A 22,415-nucleotide genomic window follows, 5' to 3' on the forward strand; every position below is an offset into this window, starting at 1 on the left:
CTATAAATAGTGCCTACCTCAGGGTTTTTGTGAAGATTGAGATAAAGCATCTAAGGAAATGAGCAGAGAGTTTAGCATAAAGTTAGCCCTCAGTAAATGTGCTGTGTTACTCTTTTATTAATGTATATGAGAAGAATATACCAAAGTACAAAGGATTGCTTGATTTAGTCTTTTAAAAAATCTAATTTAAAAAAATGAATTAAAAATTAAGCTAATAAAAATTTTCAACTTTTAAATTTGTAGAGTTAACATTTTTGCCTTCTTTTAAACACAGGCTTAAAAAATCATTTCTAATTTATATTTTACCTGAGTTAGTATGTGTTACTTATTATTTAAAAGTCCTGAATGAAGATGCTCTGGTTAATTGGTCTGATTTCTGCACTTGGTGCCCAACATAAGAAATCACTCAGGTTCAAGTTTTAAATGTGTGTTTCTTAGCCTTTCCTAGAACTGCTTTAATTTTAATAAACATGAGGAATTGGGAAAGGAGCCATCTTATTCTAATCACAAATGAAAACTTGTTTGCCTGGAGATACTAAGTTTACTATCAGTACCTGAGTTCTTTATCATTAATTCTGTACCAGTGGTTAATATCATTTCATTGGTTTGTAATAGTCATCTTAGTCTTGGGTTTAGGAGCAAAAACTTAACTTGTATGTTATAGAAAAAGGGCAGGTTCAGACTTGAGATTCACTGTACAGTATTTCAATGACAACCTTAAGCAATTGTCTCCTAATGTACAGTTCCTTATTCCAAAGGTTTGTGTGATTGGATTTAAAAATAACTGCCCCATCGTCTATAACCTGTTTCTTTTCTTTAGTTATAATACCTCAAACAAAGGACAGAACAGGGCAGAAAGATAAGAGGAAACAGCAGTTAGTTTTGCCCTCTAACATCACTTGCTTTTGGATTCAAGAGGCAGAAATCAAGTAGATATAGTGCACTTACTGAGCCTGAGAAAATTGATGGTGACGTAGAGACTGGGCCACACCATATTAACTTGGTGAATGCTCATCTCTATGCATTCAGTGGAAGGTTTTAGCTCCCTTGCTATCTGTATCCTACTTATTTTTCTTTTTGGAACTTATCCTACTCCAGAGGTAAAAAGAATTGGTTCCACCCTTTGCTGCCCACCTGCCTTTTTACTTCCTTAACTTTTTATTTTGTTCTGTGTTATTTTTAAATTTTGGGCAAGAATATAATTTTCTTTGAGCTTTCTACTTGAAAAATCTGTCTTCATTCAAAGTGATCAGTTAGAACCCTGGCATATTGGTACTGGAAGGTAAAAGTCAGCCTGCCAATTGCTTTTCAGATTGTCTTCTGCCAAAGCCCTAAGTTCTTTAGAAGCAGCCTTGAGGCCAGATTGGCAACAGGTGAGGGAGCAAAATGGAAACATATTTCCCTTTTGACCAAAACAGTCTTCTTTTCATCTTTCTTATGTACTGGGTTTTTACAAAGTAGTTGCTTTTTAAAAATAGGGTTGCTGTTTTAAGAGTATTGGAAATTAATGATAGGCTACCCTTTCACTTTATAGATGGGGAAATAGCTTTAGAGAGTGTGTAACTCTTAGACCAGCTGTTTGGTGTATCACATATTTTATGATGAATAGATTCGGGATAGGGCTTTCTTTTTATTTTTCTTTTGGAAAAGCTATCAATTTTCCCTAATTCTTTTTGTTTCATTTTTCTCACTAGACTAAGCTTCATGAGGTCAGGGACTATATTTTGCTTACCCTTATATTTCCAGGTCCTAACAGAATACTTGGCACTAACTAGACACGCAATATATTGTGTTAAATAAGGTAATTATACTATAGATAAAAAGCTAATAAAGTGGTGACTAAAAATAGAAATCTATTGGAAGAAAACAAGATAAGAAAATAAAGTTTCTTAGTAATTATCATTATGTTTGGAAAAATTTTCAGTAAATTTATAGACTGCATGTTCATTTTATCCTGTTGAAGGTAAGTAGTCAACAGTGCTAAGAAAACCAGAACTTTTCTTTTGGGGTTAAAATTAGCCATTTTATCTACATATTTAATAGGAAACCATTTCACCATCAGTAGTTTAAAAAGCTAGTAAAGTTGATTTTGTAGAAATTGAAGTTTTAGTCTAAAAGGTGTAAAATATTATAATTGTTTCTTAAATATTTTCCAAGAAAATATACAAAAATAATGTTTGGATAGGAACTTGGTTAAACAACTTTAAGCACCTGACAGTAAAATGAATGTGGGCTTTGCAGGTGAATGTCGGAAAATGTAGACAAAATAAGACAAGCTTAACACAGAATCAAAAATGTTTTACTTTGGTTGGATCACAAACCAGTTGACCTCAAGGTTAGCAGAGTACTGTAATGGGTTGGCAAAAACAATAGGCATGACACTTAAGCACTAAGAAGAACAGGAAAAGCACAGAAAATGAAGGGAGGAAAGCAAGGAGATTTAGAGGAGAGAAGCAGTTTCAACAGAAGAAGGAATATGAATAATTAAACAGTGGAAAAATTCAGATATCAATTCTGCAATTACATCAGTTAATGGCATAGGACATTCTATATTAATATTGTTATTAAATATCAAGGTAAAGTAATTATCAGAACTTTATTTTCTAGAAAACTTTAGATCAAGTGCTTTTAGCTGTCATAATGATCTGTAATAACCATCATAAAAATGCAGATAAACAAAAATGTTAAAGACATACCTATACAAAGTTATCAAGTATTTTAATAAAATAAGTTAAAAAATTATGCAATCTCTGAAAATGTTATAAAATCACTGTATGTCTGGAAAACTAGAACCGTATACATGTTTGTATTATTCTTCAATTATTTTATACAGTAGGAAACAAGTATTTATTAGATGTTGGAGAGTGTAAAGTTGGTGCGTTATCACTGATTATATGTTCCCTTTATCTTAGTGAAGGGAAGTATTAATGGAGTATAAACAAGCAGAAAGGGAAAGGTATTATGGACAGTTTTTAATAGCCGTGCCTCAACATTTAAATTAAGTCCATTTGACAAGTGTTTTGTTCAATACACACAAAAGAATAAGCTGTAAAGCCTTGGTTTGTTGTGAAATAATGTGTCTCCATGGTAATATATTTGGCCAGTGCAATGCATACTCATAGGGGAAATAGTCTTAATATGAGGAATGTTATTTGAGATTGTTAGATTCCTAACCAGAATGGGAAAATAAAATATCTGTACTATTTTCAGGCAATAAATGAAGACTCTTAGTAGCTAATGCCGTATACTCAAGCTCAGGTAACAAGTGGACAAGTCTAGATTTCGTTCATTTTATCAAAGTGAAATTTGGGCTGCTTAAAGTAAATTATGACACTGCTGCTAATAGAATTGCAAAAAAACACAAAGGTTAGAACTTTTAGAGTGAGCACTTTAGATGCCTTGGCCTCATTTAGATGTTTGCAGATGAAGGAACTTTTGTTTCGTTTGTACTCCAACATGCCTTGCCTGCTTTTTGCTGTAGCTTTTAATTTAGAAGAAGCTACCAGCTTAGCTACTGTTTGAATTACATCTAGATAATAATTAACTTGCACAGAAAGTTAATCAACATTGGAAATTTATTTGGGGATGTTGTGATATAGCATGAATTAGCACCACTGAACACTCTACTGGCTTCTGTCCCTAATCTTGATTATGTCTGATGATAGAAAAAATAATTATGGAATGCTTTGTTTTGGTAGTGTGCATGTGTTTGTTTTAATGCATGTTTATAGTTGATTATTAAATGGCTTATATTTAGCTCTGTGTTTTTAAATTGGATTCAGTTGGATTACTGTCGCTAAAGCAAATTTATTGTTTGTTTCTAGTGCAACGTTTAACTATCAAAGAATCAGCAAACAATTTGTTCCCAGAGCAGAAGTCTTCTCTAAATTATTTGAGGCGGAAGAAAGAACGACCTTACCTGTTAAATTTGAGTGGTACTGATTCATCAAGAGTACTTAGGCCAAGGCAAACCAGATTAGACAGTCCACTAAGTAATCGTTATGCAGGAGACTGGAGCAGCTGTGGAGATAACTACTTTTTAAATATGAAAGAAAATTTAAATGATGTGGATTATGACGATGTGCCTTCAGAAGACAGAGAAAATGGAGAAAACTGTAGCAAAATGTATGAACCAGATATCATGATTGAACAGCCAACTCCCACATCCAAAGAGTGCACATTTCAGACATATTTGACAATGCAGGCTATTGAGTCTAGGGACCGAAAAGTCAATCTCAAAGACCTACAAGAAAGTATCGATACTTTGATCGGAAATCTGGAGCGTGAACTCAACAAAAACAAGCTTAATATGAGTGTTTGAGGTTTGAGAGTTTTTTTTTTAATAATGTCTTAAGTTTCACATCAATCTTTGTCACTTTCTTGTATCCCTCACAGTGATGTTTTAAATTTTTTACTCTTGAAAGCTTCAGTTACTTTCTAACAGGTTAATGTGATTCAATTAAAAACATCACTCATTAACATAATTTTTACTTATTTCATTAGAAAATTTTTCTTGAGGTAAAAAGATAACCTGGACTTCTTGTGGATATTTGTTTAAATCTTGCCAATTCTATGGATATAACTTTAAAATGCACTTCTAAGATTCACATAAGTTATTAGCCCCTCAAGATTTTTGTACTTTATAGGAACTGCTTTTCTGAAACAGATGTTCCTTCTAGAAGAATGCTGTGGCTGCTTAGTCTGATTTGCAGTATGAGTCCATGCATACTGCAACATCATTCAATCACATTTCATTTGCAATGCAAATGCTGCTATAAGAAAACCTTTTTATAAATAAAAGTAAAATTATACAAATATTAATGTATTCTGTATTAACATTCAGTAATTATTTAAATATAAAATTAAATATTTTTATAATCCCCAAAATATGTATATATTTATAAGTGCATATATATATAGGTATTAGAATGAGGGGAGGGATTGGCTGCAGAATCACATGTATCTTTAAAATATATGTCATGAGGCCAAAATCATTAGCTTAAAAATGTCCTTTTCAGGGAAATAACATTTAAGTTAAAGGAGGAGTTGCATAGAAACACTTGAACCAAAACACTAGAAACATCTAAATATAGAAAAAATAGACTTTCCTTTTTTGATTCACAGAAAGTCACAATATCCCCAGTGAGAAGTCATCCTTTAAATTGAAATCTTCTAATTTTTTAAGGGATTAAGTTTCGAGATTTCTGCGCTGGTGACTTAAATTTAAAATTCTTCACCTAATCTATGTGTTTTTATCTTCTGCTTTTTAAAACAAAGTAATTATACTTAGAACATATTTATTTGTAATACATATATAACTTTGACTTTATAATTACCTTCATTTGTTTCTAAAGAAATCTTGCCAGCATACTACATGTTATTGATTTTTAAAAATTAACTTATTTTGGCTAATTATATCTTCAAGATAGTCATTATAGCAATCACAGCAGTGTTTGAAAATGTAAATTTAGAAGTTTTTTATTAAATCGGAATGTATTTTTTTAAACTTTTATACCTACAGAATGTGTAATTTAAAATTATTAATAAAATTTGAGTTATCAACTTAAAGATGTAGCAGCCATTAAAAAAACTGACTCCTTGATGTTTTTCTAAATATTAAAGTATTTAACTATTTCTATGCAATATACATTGATAAGTGGAACACCTTGTTATTTAATTTGAAAATTTACTTGTTAAAAAACCAGATAAATAACTATTTTTATATGAAATTTTCATTTTTAAAGCTTTGTATAACAATTCAGAAGAATCCCAAAAGAATATGTGACAGATATATATATATTGAGTAAACAGTCAATAGAAATGTACCTAAATATTTTGTAAGAAGACTGTGTCAGTCTTCTTCCTTTTGTTTGCTATATCATGTATATTGTATGAATTACTCAGTTGTTCCAGAAATGTAAAAGCTTTATTAAAATATATAACCTTGGTGTCATGCTATTAATTATTATAATGATTTTTAAGGGTCACTTATTTTAAAGTCATTCTTTTAAAGCAAACATATTAAAGTATTGGACCATCATATATTATCCATAAAAATATGTAATAACTTTTTTTTGTCCAAAATTGAGTTTTCCAGAATCTGCAGTACTTTAAGGGCCACACTTATTTTGTTACATTATTTTGAATGGGAATAGTTTTAAAGTTAATCTCTGCCATCTTAAGTAGAAAATACTAAACATTGTTGTTTAAATCACTGTCATAATAAACCTCTTTTTTTTTTATTTTTTAAATTAATTAATTAATTTATTTATTTTTGGCCGTGTTTGGTCTTCATTGTTGTGTGCGGGCTTCTCATTGTGGCTTCTCTTGTTGCAGAGCACGGGCTCTAGGCACGTGGGCTTCAGTAGTTGTGGCACGTGGGCTCAGTGGCTGTGGCTTGTGGGCTCTAGAGCTCAGTCTCAGTAGTTGTGGCGCATGGGCTTAGTTTCTCCGCAGCATGTGGGATCTTCCCGGGCCAGGGCTGGAACCTGTGTCCCCTGCATTGGCAGGCGGATTCTTAACCACTGCGCCACCAGGGAAGCCCAATAAACCTCTTTTATTGACTCTGCTGTATTCAGAAGTGCTCAATAGGTAGATGCCTTTATTTAATATGGTCTTTTACTTCAAATCTATTTTGAGCTTCTATACCTCCTTTTTGTAATCTCGTGGGATCTTCCTGTACTGTTAGACAGTCAACTCTCATTTCCGACTAAGCCTGCCAGCCCTAATGGTTTTTAGGATTAAAAACAATTTTAGTTTTAGTGCATGTACCTGAACAAAAATTTTAAAAAATTCAGGTAGATGGAAAATAAAAACTAAAAGTGTTCCTCTCTGAAATCCACATCAATCCCACTTCTCAGAGGAAACAATCACTTTTTATTCTTTAGGTAGCTTCCTCTGTTACTCTAGGTTTACTGCTGCTGTTTCTTGATTTGTCATTTAAGCGATATCTGTTGGTTGTCCATTATGAGTAATAAGCAATTTATCTCACTCCATTCCTCCTCCCCATTTATTCTTTTAGTTTTCCTTTTGGTTTCCTCTATAACTTTGTTATTCCTTGATCCATCAGTTTTAAACAGTATCTCTTGACTCCATACCATTGTGGAAATGACCAACCCTGTACTTACTTTCCAAGTCATTACTGCCCTTTACCTTCAACTTCCATAAGTTATACTATTAGTTTATATAATCAATCATTAATAGATGTGTATTGTTTTGGGGAACTATACTTGACGTATGTTTTTCCTTTATATATTGATGCTAAAAACTATAAATCAATAACTAGCAGTTGTGCTAGATTGTGCAGAAATATTAATGGGTAAACCAGGTGATTCTACAATATCTCTAATCTTATATTCTTAAGTCTATATACTGATTTAAGCAGAATACAAACTAAAGGTCAAATGGATTATTTTACCTTATAGCCATCAATTTCTCCAAATCATACTGTGTGTTACTTGCTTCATAATTGGGTCATGGCTTTTGAAAATTTTAATTTTTCCTGGAGTAAGAAATTACCTTTTTTTTTGGGACAGAAGAAAAATACTTCCTTTACTATAATACTTGCTTTATCATTGAATTACCAAATTTGTTCAGAGTGCTTTTAGCTCTCATCCTGAAGTGTATTATTGCCTTTATTTTCTTTGACAGAAGAAAAATATTTTCTTTACTATAAACCCTGAGATCATTTTAAGCTTCTTAATCAGCTTTATCACACTTGGGCAAAGTGATTTTTAGCTGTTATCTTGGGATGTATTTTCTTTGCAGTCCTATGTGCTACTTTTTTTGTTTCCTATTGTTTCGTGACTTTTTTTTTTCTTTTGGCCTTGCCACGTGTCATGTGGGATCTTAGTTCACCGACCAGGGATCGAACCCGTGCCCCCTGCCGTGGAAGTGTGTAGTCTTACCCACTGGACCTCCAGGGAAGTCCCTCCTATTCTTTCTTGTTTTCATTTTTTTTTGTTTTGTTTGCTGAAGTATATTTATAAGTAACCCCCCCCACACACACACACACAAACCTCCCAAAACAGGGCGCATGGGAGATAAACTTTGAGTCCTTACCTGTCTGACAAGGCCTTTATTTCTTCCCCATACTTCACTTTGATTGGACTTGCAGTTCCAGGTTCAGACTCATTTACCTTTAAAACTTTGAAGACATCTCTGTATTATCTTCTAGCCTCCAGCTTTGCAGTAATCCAGGCAAGAAAGAAGGTGATTCAGACCAGGGAGGAAACAATAGAAGTGATTGTATTTTCAATACTTTTTGAAGTAGGAGCCAAAGAAACCTGCCAGTGCACTGTGAGAGAAAAGAGTAAGACCTGAGCAACTGAAGGATGGAGTCACTATCAAATGGGACTGACATGACTCTACTGTATTTTTTTAAATTAGTTCCTTGTAATGTATGTTGCTATTATTAGTACAGTGGTTATGGAAATGCCTTATAAAGTCCTGTTAACTATAAGTACTAATGCTTCTGTACCTGGTGATGATGCCCATAGAGTCACTTCAAGAATAAAAAAGCAAGAAGACTTCATATATATCTAAGCAAAGTCCCACATCATAACTGTCTTTGGAAATTTTCAGATTGTGCAGCTTTATATTAGGGATCCTAAAGAAACAGGTTTGGGAGTAATACGGTTCCTGGAAAGAATTTAGTTCCAAACCACAGAATGACTTTGAGGCTTAGGATTTTATAACTTTAAAACATCAATTTTTAGCTACTTGGATAGTGATAAAGTTGTAGTATGTTTAATAATCAACAGAAAGTCCTAATTTGGGTCTTGCTGACCTGAGGAATCTGGTACAAAGAGGAATGCCCTTTTCTCTTTTCCCTGTCCAGTGTTCACTTTGAATTCAGTAAGGCTCATACGTGATTAAACATTGAAGTGCTATCATTCCTGATTCAAAGTCTGTGACAAAAACATCAGATTGTGCCCCAGCTTCCAGGAGTCAGACAGCAATTAGTCAGCATCGTTTCTCTGAAACTTACACAAAGGTAAATTCTATGAAAATAAAAGAGATTTAGATGCTGAGCAGTGACAAATGTCCACAACAGTTCCCTAGGCTTCATCTCGCCCTGTTGCCCCAAACTTGGAGTCTTTCTCTTACCCCTTATACACAACCTGTCAGCAGTTCTGACTACGATATCTCCTGAAACTGTGCACTTAAGATTGTCACTACTAACACCCTAGTCCAAGCCACCATCATCTCTCAATCGCTTCCTATTTCATCTCTTTACTATCGCTCTCCGCTCTCCACAACCACAATCCATTCCATCTATTGAAGCTAAAGTAATCTTTAAAAAAGATAAACCACATCCTTTCCTGGGCTTTTCCTCTTGCTCTCTGTGCTTCAGCAATACTGCAGACCTCATTTCTGTCTTAGGATCTTTGCACTTGCCATTCCCAGTGTCTGGAAAGCTCCTTATCTAGATCTTACTTGGGTGGCTTTTTTGTCATCTCACATCTCTGCTTAAATGTCAACCCAATCAGTAACTGCTTTGAGAATTGGGGGAGGAAGAAGATGGAGATTTCTGTTTCTTGTAACAAGTACAAAATAGGCTCTTAAATGATTAAACTATAGACATTTATAACTTTGGAAAATGTTTCCTGCCTTATTTTTATCAAGACGTGTATCAATATCTGAAATTACCTTGTTTATTTGATTATTATCTGTGTCCACCCTTCTTGAATGTAATTTCCGTGGCAGTAGGGATCTTGTATATTTAGTTCATTGCCATAAGCCTAGGACTTTTAACATAGAAGATGTTCAGTTAATTATTAATAAATGAATGAACAAAAAGGGATTCTTAGAGAATACTTAGAGAATGCTTATCTTTTTTATAAAATTTATTTATTTAATTTATTTGTTTTTGTCTGTGTTGGGTCTTTGTTGCTGCACGCAGGCTTTCTCTAGTTGTGGCGAGCACAGGCTGCTCTTCGTTGCGAATAAATGAATGAACAAAAAGGGATTCTTAGAGAATACTTAGAGAATGCTTATCTTTTTTATAAAATTTATTTATTTAATTTATTTGTTTGTTTTTGTCTGTGTTGGGTCTTTGTTGCTGCACGCAGGCTTTCTCTAGTTGTGGCGAGCACAGGCTGCTCTTCGTGGCGGTGCAAGGGTTTCTCATTGCAGTGGCTTCTCTTGTTGCAGAGCACAGGCTCTAGGCTCACGGGCTTCAATAGTTGTGGCACATGGGCTTAGTTGCTCCACAGCATGTAGGATCTTCCCAGACCAGGGCTTGAACCCGTGTCCCCTGCATTGGCAGGCATATTCTTAAACACTGCGCCACCAGGGAAGCCCTGAGAATGCTTATCTTTTGTCAGGAAAAGACGAAGGACTATGTGATGCAATGTCTCTGTAATATTTCAAATATTCACTCCTGAGCAATAAATCATTTGTGGTTAAGAAAGTAATGCCTTCTCTCTCTTTCTTTCTTCCTTTCTCTTTCTTTCTTTCTTTCTTTTCTTTCTTTTTCTTTCTTCTTTCTTTCATCTCTCTCTTTTTAAAATAATTTATGTTTCTTTTGGAACTAGAGTGGCATTGGGAAAATTAGTGACTTAAAGTTAGTGGATTGGTAATTTGGGGTAATTTTTTGTAGTAATTTTTTGCTGCAGAGCTCAGTAGAACCAATTATTTAAATGATGTGTGAAAAAGTACATCTCACCATAAAAAAGGAAGGTTTCTAAGAAAGCTTTTGCTAAAATGCATCATTTATTTCTTTACAGAAATCATGGTGAACAGTATCCTCTTAATTTTTGTGCACTTTTTACTAGAACTAGAAAAACCTATTCATTTTATTAAAAAATATTTTCATAAGGTTGAATGAACCCTATAAATATTTAGAATTCCTTTTCTTTAATTAGAGAGAATAGCAGACCACTGTGGGAGCCAGGCACTACATTTAATGTTTTTATTTTTCTCAAACAAGTGCTTGTTTTAACTAAGTGAAAAAATGCCTAAATATTGCCCCTGAGTTGGGTTAACCTAATCCTTATTTGTTTGATAAGGCCATTGGCATGCTTTTAAGTCAGTTGAGTTAATCTTTCTTTTTTGGCTTAATGGAAGTATTATGTAGTGAAAACTTCGTGTTGGCCTCAATATTCTGCATATTTCTTTGACTGGAAATTCTACGCTTCAAAATAAACTCTTCCAACGAGAGTTTAAGATTCCAACTTTAGAAAAGTACAATGGATATTAAATCAAGAAAAGGGAAAGTTATTTGCATTCAAGGTGTTTATGTGAAAGTGATGAGCCTGCAGCTCACATTTTTTCACAGCAACAAGATACTGAACAGTGACCCCTTGTTCCTGACCTTTGTTCAAGAAAAGGGATCTCTTTGCATCTCTTCTTGCCTGACTTTCCCCCCTGTCGCCAGTGTAAAGCCCACATTTTAACCCAAGAGCAAGTTTGAATCATTAGGTAAGTGAAAACAGCTTGTCTAAACCAGGTAGATGAGAAATGTCAGCGCATGAAGTGCCATCTGTCCTAGGTTATGAATCTGTGTTTGATCTGTACATGATGTCAAAAGTCACCTGTAAAGTCAATCAATCTACACATAAAAGAAGGCACATTAATATCTTTTCCCATCAACATTTTATTATGAACATTTAAAGTATAAAGAAAAGTTAAAAATTATACAGTGAACACACATATCTATCATCTAGAGTCTCTAATTGTAAGCATTTTGATGTATTTGCTTGATCAAATATCCATGTATCCACCACTATCTCTCTTAATTTTTGGTACATTTTACAGTAAGTCACAGAATTCCTGTACATGTCACAATGTGTCATTTTGGACGCCACAAAAAATTGAATCGGAGATCAACTTTGTGCGATTATAATTAACCTCTAAAAGAGTCATGGAATATGTGAATTCACTGCAAATCCTAGGTTTCATCATCATTAGAAAGATCAATTGCTGTGAAAATCCTCTAAAAAGTAATGCGTACTTTGGATGTCTTGTGTTCCTTTCCACATTACTTTTAGCTATCCCAGACTTCCATCATTCACAGACAACCTCTACAATTTCTGCCATATTCAAGTACCATGTGTAATATTATTTTCTAATTTTCTCTAAAATTTTTTTCAATTAAATTTATTATTAAAGTAAAACTTCATATTGCTACCATAAACAGAAAACCAGTATCATTTGTTATAAACAAGTTAACTACATATATTTTTTCAATACACTAAAACAAATTCATAATGTACACCTTGGCATGCATACCACACTTAGGGCAATACTGAATTATAGTCCCTGTTCTATCCAATTTTCCTACCACAAATATTGGGACACGCAAAGTCAAAGCTGAATTGGAAGTTGGACACACAGATGACACCAGGCTGTTCTCTTTTTGAGGGACAAAAGCACCACATGCAGATTTGCCCGAATCTCACCTTGAGCTGGCAATGAGAGGGGTGAAGGGTTTCCTAGCAGGGCTAGGAAGGATCTGTCTGCAGCCTGTCTGACATACGACCCAAGCAGGATCCATTCTTCATGAGCCCTATGCTGTCAACCCCAGTGGTCCGACAGTACCCACACCAGCAGGAACAGAGCTAAAGTCCAATCCTTGCAGCCTGAGTTCCTACTCTGGGGACTTCTCAGCGCTGTGGCCCTGACCACATTTTCCATTTTGTTTCCTCTTACACGTTTAGCCCTCTCCTGCCAGCACACCTTCCTCTCAACTACCTCTGCTAACATAGGTGAGGTAGGAGACCGTCAACACGCCTATCTTTCCCTCCTGAAATTAGAGCCCATCAGATTCACTACTGATAAAGGCAAACTGGACAATGTGACTTGGGTCTATGGTGAACTGGGCTTCTTTCTACATCCCTGTGATCTGATTGTCCCCACCAGTCACTGGCAGCATTGGTTAAAATCAAGCCTCCCCTGGCAGAGGTAGAGCCTGTCACAGATATAAAAACAAGTGCATATTACCGACAGGCTGGCTCTGAGCATGAGGGAACAGGGAAGCACCCAGCCAAGGAGGCTCGTGTCTTGCTCCACTCCCCACTCGGATAAGTCCATCTTCTTGTGACTTGGGGAACAGTAAATGAGGGGCAGAGAGAAGCTGAAGAGTTCCTCCCGTGCTCTTTCCCCTTGAGAGGTGGGGAAGTTCCCTCCCTTTTATGGAAACAGGAGAAGAATAGGATGTTATCGCCCAACAATTACCTCCTATTGCTTCCTCCTCCAGTGACCAAATGTCACAGGATGAACCTGGGGACCCTTGGTCAAATGGAGCAGGAAATAGAAACTCCGAACTGCATGTTGGCAGCCAGAAACAACATGTAAAGATTTTCCGAGTAATGGCTAGGAAGTTGCTGCCATTCAGCACCCTGGTTAATCTGCACAGTGGCCGAAATTCGGCATATTCTCGCCTCTCTTGATCAGTCCTTTTCTCCTCAAGGCCCTGAGGCCGTGTGCCAGCTCCGGAGCCTCGAGCCCCAGGGGCCCAAGCAGTCTTGCCCTTCCCCCCTGTGCCCAGAAGAATCTGGCTCCCCCTCCTGCTCTGCCTCCAGGGAAAAGTCACCTTCCATCTGGTCCTACAGGCTCACCTGGAAGTATGCAGTCTCCTCGACTGAGTAAAACACTAGGGTGTTGATGACAGGGTTTAATCTGTGCTTTATTTTAAAATGACAGCGGGGGAATTCCCTGGTGGCCCGTGGTTAGAACTTGGCACTTTCACTGCTGAGGGCGAGGGTTCAATCCCTGGTCAGGGAACTAAGATCCTGCAAACCACGGGGGGTTGCAAAAAAAAAAAAAGACACTACTGACTGTAAAATGAGAGCTTACTAAGCCCCTTTTTAAACAATATGTATAAGAAAATATCAGAGGAACTCTTTTATTTTTCTCTCAGTTCTTTCTGTTGACTGTGGGCTCCCTTGCTGCTGCTGTTACGCTTCCAATGTCACATTCACTTCTGGAAGATTGTCAGCTTTTGTATGAGCCGTCTCCCTTTCCCATATCTACTTACATCCTCAGCCATCACAGAAGAGTACTTAAGCCATTATCAGCTCTATCCTTAATGCATTTATACAGGGCCCAAGTCACAAAGGGCTTGGGTTTCTAGCAAATCACTTAATGGAAATTTTATGAAAGTCAGAATTGCATATGTGAATTAACATATGAAGGTCTAGGCTAGCCAAAACAACATTGAAAAAAAAAAGAACAATGCTGGAGAACCAATACTACCTGATTTTAAGATGACTTATAAAGTGATAGTAATCAAGACAGTATGGTATTGGCATCAGGATAGATGAATAAATCCATGAAACATAATAGAGAGTTCAGAAACAGACTCATACATATATGGACGACTGATTTTTGGCAAAGGGAATCCAGGGGAGAAAGGATAGGTTTTTTAACAAGTGTTGTTGAAACAACTGGACATTCATATGCAAAAAAAAAATCCCACCTTCAAAAATATATACAAAAATCAGCTAGAAAAGTATCATATATCTAAATGTAAAGCCTAAAAGTATAAAACTTCTAGAAAAAAAACTTGGGTTATGCAAAAATTTCTCAGGTCACCAAAAACATGATCCATTAAAAAAAACACAAATTGCTCAACTGAAATTCATCAAAATTAAAAACTTCTGCCCTTTGAAAAACACTGTTAGAATGATAAGATAAACCAGAGTGGGAGTAAATGTTTGCATGTATTTGGTGAAGGACTTGTATACAGAAAACTCCCAAACCTGAATAGAAAAAGAAAAGAATGAGCAAACTATGTGAACAAACATTTCATGAAAGAAGATATGTGGACGGAAAATAAACACATGAAAATAAGCTCAGCAGCATTAGTCATTAGGGAAATGCAAATTAAAACTACAGTAAGATACCACTACATCCTAATTAGAATGGCTAATTTTACAAGACTGACCACACTGGTGAGAACGTACAGGAACTAGAACTCCCATCACTGCTGGTGGCAGTGTAAAATTGTTTGGAAACATTTGGCAATATCTTAAAAAGTTATATCTATCCACACCATATGATCCAGACATTCTACTCCTGGATATTTATCTAAGAGGAAAAAAAAAACATATGTCCATAAAAAGGCTTGGACAGGAATGATTGTAGGAGAATAATTTGTAATGAACCCAAAGAGGAAACAACCAATCCAAATGTTCATCAAACAAATTGTGGTATATCCATATAATGGAATACAATTCAGCAATGAAAAGTAATGAACTATTGATACACACACATGGATGAACCTCAAAAGTGAAAGAATAAGACAAAATAAGTATATACCATACAATTCGATTTATATAAAATTCTAGAAAAATACAAGTTAACCTATAGTAATAGAAATAGCAGATTAGCAGTTACCTGGGAACTGAGGGGAAGATGCTAGAGGGAGCTATTAAAAAGGAGCATGAGGAAACTTTTGGGTTGATGGATGTTTATTTCTTGATTTTGGTGATAATTTCATGCGTGTTTACATACGTCAAAACCTAACCAGTTGTATATTTTAAATATATACAGTGTGTTTCATGTAAATTATACCTTAGTAACACTGTTAAAGGTGTGTATGTGTGTATATTTGTGTATTGTACATATGAGATTCAAGTAGCACAATATTCTGAGATTCATAGCGTAATATGGCCTGTGAGAGCAGGAACTCTGGAGCCAGTCTTGGTTTGTGCCTCATATATCTTGGAACAGTAACTTGATTTTTCTCTGTCTCAGTTTTCTTGACTGTAAAATGGGGATGGTACCCACTACTTCACAGAATCGTTGAGGGGATTAAAATATATTAAAGCATTTAGGGGTTTCCTGGGTGACGCAGTGGTTGGGAGTCTGCCTGCCAATGCAGGTGACACGTGTTTGAGCCCTGGTCCGGGGGGATCCCACATGCCGCGGAGCAACTAAGCCTGTGCTCCACAGCTGCTGAGGCCTGCGCGCCTGGAGCCCGTGCTCTGCAACAAGAGAGGCCATGGTGATGAGGGGCCCACGCACCGCAGCGAACAGTGGCCCCCGCTCGCTGCAACTAGAGGGGGCCTGCGCACAGCAGCAAGGACCCAACACAGCCATAAATAAATAAATAGTAAAAATAAAGTGTACAATTCAATGGTGTTTATTAAAAAATAAAGCATTTAGGAGCGTTTAGTAAGGGTTCATGAGATGTTAGCTATCGTTCTTAGTAGGGTGGCATCAATGAACAGTTTTCAGCAGTAAAGACAACCACTGTCAAATCATAAAGGCCCGTTATAAAATACTCAAGTGATACAGACCTCTTAAAAAATGTCCCTTTGCTTCAAAAAATCTCGAGTGACGGGTATAATGGATTCAAGGAGATGAGCCATGTAGCCATTAATGAAGATTAGCTGTCTTCATTAAAGCGGAATGCTCACCCACTTCTCCTCATCTCCTGTTCCACCCCTGAGAAAGATTTGGGATGGGGAGATGTCCCTGGATTATCCAGATGCACCCTAAATCTAAACACAAGTGTCCTTATAAAAGGCCAAGGGAGGTCTGACCACAGAAGAGGTGAAGGGCAGTGAAGGTGGAGGCGGAGCTGAGTGACGAGCTGTGAAGGAGGGATGCCAGGAGAAGGAGAAGCAGGGTCTCCACTGCCTCCAGAAGAAAGCCGTCCTGCGAGACCCAGTTCGGACTTCTGGCCTCTAGAACCGTAAAAGAACAAATTTCTATTGCTTTAAGCTGCTAAGTGTGTGGTAATTTGTTAGGAAACTAACACAGAAGTCTACTTCGCAGTCTTTTGCGATTAAGTTTTGCTATTTTAAAAATTTGTTACTTGTTAATTGTTTTGGTTAGCTGTTTTTCTCTCAGTTTTGCAGACTTCAGAGCAAAATTGTATGTTGAAAATGTGATGAAAATATGAGTTTATCATGGCGTTTTATGACATAGGTAGTGGCTCCCTTACCTCCTAAACTCACCTGCTTCTTGCCTTCCCCGTCCCCACTCTCCCTGCACCAAGCTGCTGGGGCGTTGCTTCACTTCGGTCCTACATCTCTGCAGTGAAGTTCCCGCTCCAGAGAACTCCCTGCTTCCCTTCTAGCCCAGTGGTTCTTGGGATGAGAGGTGCCAGTTTTGCCCGCACTTCCCCCACAGGGACAGTTGCAATAACTGGAGACATTTTTGTTGTCACAACTGAAGAAATGTTATTTGCATCTAGTGAGTAGAGGGATACTGCCAAACCTCCCATAATACAGATGACAGCCCCTCACAGCAAGGAATGATTCAACCCCAGATGACAACAGTGCAAAGGTTGAGAAACCCTGTTCAGCTCCTCCATCCCAGCTCCCCTTCACCTGCCTAACTCTTCAGGCCTAAATTCAGAAGGAGCTTCCTCAGAAGCAGCTAGAATAGATGCCTTCCTGTGATTGCTTGGTTCTCCTATGTCTGCTGCTTTGGACCAGTGATTCTTAACCCTGCCTGAGCATCTGTCCTTTTATAGTCACCGCAGGTCATTTTCACATGCAAGCCAGGCTGAGAACCCCTGCTCTAGGCTGGGGTTCTTCGGGCTAGTTGGTGGCAAAAATAAAGCAACCTGGGCATGTCCAAGCTTAGAATGCTGTTTTGCAAATGCTTGCAGGTATTCATTCCTTTCTAAGGCACATTTTGCTTGAGCAAGAGTTTTGATACTACAAAATAAAGTATTCAAAGTCATCAGAAATATTTCTCTAATATCTTTTATTCTTGCATGATATTTGTTTAGAGCTAATAGATTTTTTAAAAGCTGGCTTTGGGCTTCCCTGCTGGCTCAGTGGTTGAGAGTCTGCCTGCCGATTCAGCGGACACGGGTTCTTGCCCCGGTCTGGGAGGATCCCACATGCCGTGGAGCGGCTAGGCCCGTGAGCCATGGTCGCTGAGACTGCGTATCCGGAGCCTGTGCTCCGCAACGGGAGAGGCCACAACAGTGAGAGGCCTGCGTCCTGCAAAAAAAAAAAAAAAAAAAAAGCTGGCTTTGTTTCTTTTTAATAAGAACAGTTTGCTTTTAAAAATTCAGACAACATGAAAAGTACAAAGACGAAAGTAAAAATTATCTGAACATCCGAAATATGGATTGGTTACATGTCAGTGACTATACTTTCAGACAACTCAGAGTCCATGTAATAGTTATGTAGTGACATATATGACATCTTACAAAACTGGGACCATATATGTACTGTTCTATACGTATTTTTTAACTCAGTGTCGTATTCTGTGTATCTTTCCTGGTCGATAAATATAGTTATACATCATCTCAACATCGAGAAGAGTGGTTCCTCCGCTGTCTTCTTCTTTTATAAAACTGTTTGGGCTAGCTGTTTTAACCATATTAGCTTGGGTGAGGTATGGTGAGGGCAGACACAGATCAAGAGAGAAAAAGCAGAAAGAGTTTCACCGTTGTTATGCTCACAGTTCCGGGGAGTGAGGGGCGAGGCTGGGGGATGCAGCTACCACGCAAGGCCGCTCAGGGGAAGCACTGGGGTAGGTTGTGAGACCCGTGGGCAAGAGCCTTTATTGTGATTCCTGCTGGAGGAGTGGGTGAGATGGGGTAGGCTGGCTTAGGACTGGCTAGGTGCATTTGAAAGTGGCACCCTGCAAAATTTGTGTTCACTGTGACTGTTAGAGCCTATTGTTCAGAGCTATCTCAAATCTCCTGATATTTTGGGGTGGACCAGGGTTTACCTGGGAACAACTGGTAGCCATTTTGTAGATGTCAAAGCATCAATTTACAGAAGTTAAAAGTATAATTAATACACTATCCCAGAGTCTTTTCCTTATGATATAAACTTTAGAATAAACTTGTCTATGTCTACAAAGAAGCTAGCTGGAATTTTGATAGGAATTGCATTAAATCTGTATATCATTTGGGGGAGAACTGACATCTTTACTATGCAGGGTCTTCCAATTTATAAACGTAAGTCTATTTGTCTTCTTTGATTTATTTAATCAGTACTTTGTAATTTTCAGCATAGAGACCTCCACATTAGAGAGCAATTGTAAATGGAAGTCATTTAAAAATACATCCTGTCAAACTGCTTTCCACTCCTCTGCTGTGCTGCTTTCTCTAAAACTTCACCAATACTGGGAATTATTAATCTTTCTTTCCTAACCAATGTACAGGCAAAGAAGTACATTTAAAAACAAAATTTTTACATTTAAAACCAAAATTTTAAAAAAATGTACTTCTTTTATTTGTTTTTTGGCCATTTGTATTTCTACATTTATAAATTGCCAATTTTCTACTTAGACATTGTTTTCTTATGAATTTATAAGTTATTTGTGTTTTAGAGGTACTGATCCACTGTCTAGTTTGTGTTGCAAATAATTTTTTTTTTTTTTTTTTTTTTTTGTGGTACGCGGGCTTCTCACTGTTGTGGCCTCTCCCGTTGCGGAGCACAGGCTCCGGACACGCAGGCTCATAGGCCATGGCTCACAGGCCCAGCCTCTCCGCGGCATGTGGGATCTTCCCGGACCAGGGCACGAACCCGTGTCCCCTGCATCGGCAGGCGGACTCTCAACCACTGTGCCACCAGGGAAGCCCTTTTTTTTTTTCCTTAAATAATTTTTCAAATTAAAAAATGCTTATTGAACTAATGCATGCTTGGGTAGTTGTTACATAATTACACGGGAGTATACACAACTAAAAACTAAGTCAGCTGCATGCTTACAATTTGTGCACTCTACTGTTTGTAACACTTCAGTAAAAGGAGGATAATAAGTAAAGAAATGCATGTTTCCTGTAGTAATTCCAACAATACAGAGGAGTATGCAGTTGAAAGAATATTCGTTTATGCACCTGTTTCCCCTCTTTACTTGCTTAAAAGTAATCCTACTCACCAGAGGTTTGCACTACGTATAGTTTGATATTTATTAAGGACATTTATCAAATTTTAAGGTGCATAGCACTTATTTCATTCTGTTTTCTATTGTAGTCATTTGAGTATATAGTTAATAGTCTTACTAGATTATATGTATTAAAAGCAGAGACACTATATACTATGCTTCTTATAACCCTTCCTTGAACAAAGTAGGGATAGAAATAAATAAATATACTATTTTGGAATAATTTCCATAATTATTGACACATTATAGGAAACTAACATTATTGAGGATCTACTATGCTTTGGACACTGTACTAGGAATTTTTTATGTTTTATCTCATTTAATCATCACAAGAGCCATATAAGGCGGTCTTCCCGTTATCTGTAGCTATGTAACAAACCACACCAAAACTTAACAGCTTAACATAGTGACAGTGTTTACTTTGCTCAAAAATCTGGTCTGTGGCAGATCTTGGCAGGGATAACTCCTCTCTCTTCCATGCAGCGTCAGCTGCGGTAGTTCGTCGGCTCAGGGCTAGAATCATCTGAAGTCTCATTCATTCACATGCATGGTGGTTGACGCTGGCCTTTGGGTGAAACTTTACCTGGGGTTGTTGCCTAGAACATCTACATGTGCCTTCTCCATGTAGCCTGGACATCCTCACAACATGGTGGCTGGGTTCTAAGAGTGAGTGTCCGTCCAGTGAGAGTGGGCCAGATGGAAGCTATATCCGTGTTGCCCTGTATGACCTGGCCTCAGAAGTCATGCAGTATCATTTCTGCTGCATTCTATTCTTTGAGGCAACCACAAAGCCCCACCCAATTTCAAGGGGAGGGGAAATAGAGTCTATCTTTTTTTTTTTTTTTTTTTTTTGCGGTACATGGGCCTCTCACTGCTGTGGCCTCTCCCGTTGCGGAGCACAGGCTCCGGACGCGCAGGCTCAGCGGCCATGGCTCACGGGCCCAGCCGCTCAGCGGCATGTGGGATCTTCCCGGACCGGGGCATGAACCCGTGTCCCCTGCATCGGCAGGCGGACTCTCAACCACTGCGCCACCAGGGAAGCCCCATTTTAGAGCATTTTTGAATTCTTGGTAGCTTTTTATCCGTGGAAGGGGAATAGCATTTTCCAGGAAGCTGAGGTAAGAGAGAGCACAGCACTTGTGGAGAACAGCATGGATTGCAATGTCTGGAGGGGAAGTGAGGGAAGGCAAACCTGTAAGATTGAAAAAGCAAGCAGGCTGTGTCATAAGCAGGCAAAGAACTTAGACCCTATCCCGAAGCCAATGAGGGCCAGCCATTGAAAGGTCTTAAGTGGGCAAGTGATGGGGCTCAGATTTGATTTTTAAATGACCACTTTGGCTTTAGTGTTGAGTACTTAAAACAGGAGATTTGGAGTAATATGTAAATCCCAATTCACCCACTTACTGAATAAGTTGGACTTTGCTTGGAATATAGTGTACTCTTTCAACCCATAGACCCAGGTAATTTCCAATTTAAGACAGTTTTCTTTCTTTTGATATCTTTAGTTATGGCTTTTTAAATTTTCCTAGTGTCTTATTAAATGTGCACAGGTTTAAGCCCAGTTCCTGATTTCCAACTAACAGTTATGCACATGTGTTCTAATGAGACTGTCCTCTCATTCATCTGACTTCATCAGGATGGGCTAGGCTATGAAGGGGTAACAAATAAACCCTGATGTCTTGGTGGTTTGATACAATAAAGGTTTATTTCCTGCCTGTGGGAAGTCCGAAACAGGTTGAGAGACTTTTCTCTATTTTATAAATATGGCATCTGATACACGTAACAGGGGAAGGTACAGTCAGAGGATTTCATGAGATGAGTTAAAGCAAAGCCTGGAAGTGGCTTCTACCATTTCTACCCACATCCTGTTGCTCAGCATTCAGTCATAGCCCCAACCTAACTGCAAAGGAAGCTGGAAAATATAAAGGTGCATGTGGATGTTTGACAAGCACTGGTGGTGTCTGTCACCCGTTTCCCGCCCAGATGACTATGAATCAATTAAAATTAAGATTCTCATAATGAACTGGTGCAGAATCTATTTGTTTCAAACTCTGTCTACAGTGTGTCATTTCTGGGGACTAGACCCCTCTGGATGCACAGCCGCATCACCAGGGCTCCCTAGTTAGAGCCCGGGTGTTTTTCTGGGGTTTGCTCACTCTTGAGGCTGGAGAAGGGCAGACAAAGAAAATTCTGATAGTCTCAAAAAATAAAACCCATGCAATTGAGTGATTGGCGACATGGCTCTCTGGTTGACGTGGATGGGGTTGAGAGGCACATACAAAATGTCTTCTGACCTCTTAAACAGGTAGCTCTCTTTCCTAAGATAATGTCTAATTTTCCCCTAAGTTTCAGACTTTAAGACCCATTTAATTTTTAAGCCAAATCAATTGGCTACTAACACAGATAAATTGTTTATATTTGGTGGGGTAAGAGAATGGAACATCTTGGTTAGCTAAATATTAATTAAACACTATCAGGAATTATAATGTAATAAAAATATACTACAGTAAACATAAGTAAACTTGTTTGATGATTCGCAAAATCACCTTACAATTCTGAAATAGTTCACTATCTATTATTATTATTGTACATATTTACGTTTAAAG

General features: G+C 37.5%; 1 protein-coding gene across 2 annotated transcripts in view; it reads left to right on the forward strand.

The window, feature by feature from the left end:
• Positions 1-9,729, forward strand: part of SYDE2 (synapse defective Rho GTPase homolog 2) — a 41,671-nt gene extending 31,942 nt beyond the window's left edge. For both annotated transcript variants that reach the window (XM_022580943.3, XM_022580942.3), the window contains exon 7: positions 3,825-9,729. In XM_022580943.3, coding sequence (XP_022436651.2) covers positions 3,825-4,321 — 497 coding nt within the window. In that variant the 3' untranslated portion in view covers positions 4,322-9,729. The remainder of the gene's footprint in view (positions 1-3,824) is intronic.
• Positions 9,730-22,415: the final 12,686 nt, after the last annotated feature.

Source organism: Delphinapterus leucas, chromosome 1 (genome assembly GCF_059928025.1).
Source record: "Delphinapterus leucas isolate spDelLeu-1000000601 "Yukka" chromosome 1, BTC_Dleu_Yukka2, whole genome shotgun sequence".
NCBI lineage: Eukaryota > Metazoa > Chordata > Mammalia > Artiodactyla > Monodontidae > Delphinapterus > Delphinapterus leucas.